Source organism: Equus quagga, chromosome 15, assembly GCF_021613505.1.
Source record: "Equus quagga isolate Etosha38 chromosome 15, UCLA_HA_Equagga_1.0, whole genome shotgun sequence".
Classification (NCBI taxonomy): domain Eukaryota; kingdom Metazoa; phylum Chordata; class Mammalia; order Perissodactyla; family Equidae; genus Equus; species Equus quagga.
In genome coordinates, this window is record NC_060281.1 from 88,547,223 (window position 1) to 88,550,091 (window position 2,869).

A 2,869-nucleotide genomic window follows, 5' to 3' on the forward strand; every position below is an offset into this window, starting at 1 on the left:
CTGGAGAACAAGTACTACATGAGTGTGTGCGTGTGAGTCCTGCAGAATGTTCCTCCAGTGTCTCTGGGTGGTTCCTTCCTCAACCACCTGCAGTTTCCTCCCACACATGACTCATCAGTCCTTTTAGGAATATGTGCAGAAGTCCAGGCTTCTCTCATAAGCAGCTCTCTCCTCTTCCACACTCTTCCCTCTAGGCTTTTATCTTCTCTTTGGCTCCCTGGAAGCACACTGTGATGTGGAGGATCGCATGCAGCAGGGATTTGAGGGGATCTCCCTGCAAGGAAGCCTGGATACAAGGCTGGGCAGACCTGCCATGTGGATACAAATGAGGACTCAGCTGGGAGGCCCTGCAGGGTCATCCCGAACTGAGGCAGGACCTTGGGGTCTTGGCATCAGGCAGTCATTGGTCCTGGGTCACATTCAGAGAGAGATCATAAGCTTGGGGGAGGCAATTCTCTGCAGACAAAGGTATACCTCAGTGAGGGCACAGCTGTGAACATCCAGGGACTCCCTGCAGTGGTAGATGTGTGTGTGAGGCCTCAAGAGGGGATCTGCATAGTCACTACAGTGTCCACTACTTTAGTTTGCTCCATTCAGAGTCCCAGGCTGTTGTGGGAGTCAGAGACTTCAGAGTACCAGCTGATCTTGGCAGTTATGAACACTAACCCAGGACAAGTGGGTCAACCAGTGGCCCCGTCACTCCCATATGGAAGTACAGACATAATGACCAATGGCCATATTTCTCTCTCTATCTGTCCTTCCACTCAGGCCCTCTGTCCTGAATTCACACCCTTGCCCAGAAAACAGCAGGACAACATGATCTTACCAGCCCTAAATACAGTCCGGATCGACCCTCTGCAAAATTTGCCTGGAGGTCTCGGGAAGAGGGAAGCCTGGTGATTTCAGATCTGTGGGACCTGGCTGGACCTGCTCACGGCTCTGTCTACAGTCCTCCTGGGGCTGGACGAGAGTGTGACATGGTTGGGAAGGGGTTTATGTCTCACTTCCCCATCAGCCCGTATCACTGTGAGCATAACTACTACTGTCCAATGACTGACAGTAATAGTCAGCCTCGTCCTCGGTCTGGGCTCGACTGATGGTCAGGGTGGCCGTGTTCCCCAAGTAGGAGCCAGAGAATTGGTCAGGGATTCCTGAGGACCGCTTGTTGTTGCTGTAGATGACTAGCACAGGAGCCTGGCCTGGCTTCTGTTGGTACCAGCTAGCATAATAACTTCCAAAGTTGCCTCCCTGGCAGGTGATCTTGGTTGTCTGTCCCAAGGACGCGGACACTGTAGGTGGCTGAGTCAGCTCAGAAGAGACCACTGAAACTGCAAGAGAGGAGAAGAGAGGTGAGTGTAAGGATGAGGATCTCATTCCCAGAAGGCACACACCTGACATCTTCCCCTCTGAAGAGCTGACATTCAGGGTCAGGCTGCTGCCTGGTCTGTTTGGGGGCTGAGCCCTGAGGAGCAGCACCTGTGCAGAGAGTGAGGAGGGGGAGCAGGACGGAGGTCCAGGCCATGGTGGAGGTGCCCCAGAGCTCTGCCTCTGAGTCCGCAGCTTGGGATGTGCCTCAGAGCCTCTCTTATTCTCTGAAGAAATGCAAATCCACTTCCTTCCTTTTTGTGGCCTCATTGGGTGTCTCCCTGTTGAGCAGAAAAGGGCTCAGCTTAAAGCAGGCTGTGAAAGTGGGTCCTGTTCCCAAGGCCTAAACCTGAGCACTCAGAGCTCCCTCTGGTGTTGAGTGAGAAAGTGCTGACCCTTGCCCCCAGCACATGCACACACCTCAGTCTGTGCCCTGGGCTTCCTCTCTGTTCTTGGGGAGAAGCCCTCAGTCCTGCTCTAGTGATGGGTCATCCAAGAGGGTGGGCTGGGCAGTGATGAAGCAGGAGCTTGTAGGGACAGTGGTCATGCTGTTGCATGAGAAGCCAAAATTCATGATCAGACACAGATAAATTGTTCATATACCACTCACACAATACTTTTTATGATTTATGTATAATATAAGACACATCTGTGTGATCTAGGGCTTGGCAAGCATTCTTTGATGATACTTGGAGCATCACTTGTAAAAGCAATGTTGATACATTGAATCTTGTTAAAATTAATATCTTTTGCTTTGTAAAACTTTCTAAAGAGGTCCAAAAAAAAAAAAAAAAAGAAACCAAGTAGCACACACAAAATACTTGCAGACCAACTATTCAATGAAAGACCAGTTGTGTTGAGTATGTAAAAATACTCAAATCTAAACAGTAAAAGTAATGTCCATTCAGAAAATGGACCATGAACAGGAACAAACATTCCATGGAAGGGGCTATAGAGATCGCAACGAGCACATGAAAGGATTTTCCTCATAGCCATCAGGGAAGTGTAAGTGTAAACCACAAAGAGACCTCCCCACATGCCCATCAGAATGGCCGCAGTAAACATACCGATGACTCTGCATGCTGCAAGGATGTGGAGACACTGGATCACTCACGCCTGCTGATGGGCATGTGAAATGGTGCAGCAAATCTGGGAAAGAGTAGGACAGCTTCTTAAAAAATCAAACTTGTCCTTACCATACAACCCAGCAATTGTACCTTGGGCATTTATTTCAGAAAAAAGAAAACTTACGTTAATAGAGAAATTATGCACAAACATTCTTTATTCATAATAATCCCAAACTGAGAACAATTCAAATGTCGTTTAATGGGTGGAAGGATAAACAGACTTTGGCACACCAAAACCGTGGCATACTACTTCGCGATGAAAAGGAGCTGACTCCTAATGCACACAATGATTTTTCTGTATGTAGAAGGGATTATGCAGAGTGAAAATGGCAATTCCTAAAGCCCACATACTGTAGGACTCTATTTTTTATTTGTCT

General features: G+C 48.3%; 1 gene segment (V, D, J or C); it reads right to left on the minus strand.

Moving 5' to 3' along the window:
- Positions 1–1,011: 1,011 nt before the first annotated feature.
- Positions 1,012–1,522, minus strand: LOC124227159 (immunoglobulin lambda variable 3-19-like). The segment is given in 2 exon segments: positions 1,012–1,328; positions 1,477–1,522. Coding segments are annotated over 2 exon segments (363 nt in total).
- Between the last annotated feature and the right edge of the window lie 1,347 nt (positions 1,523–2,869).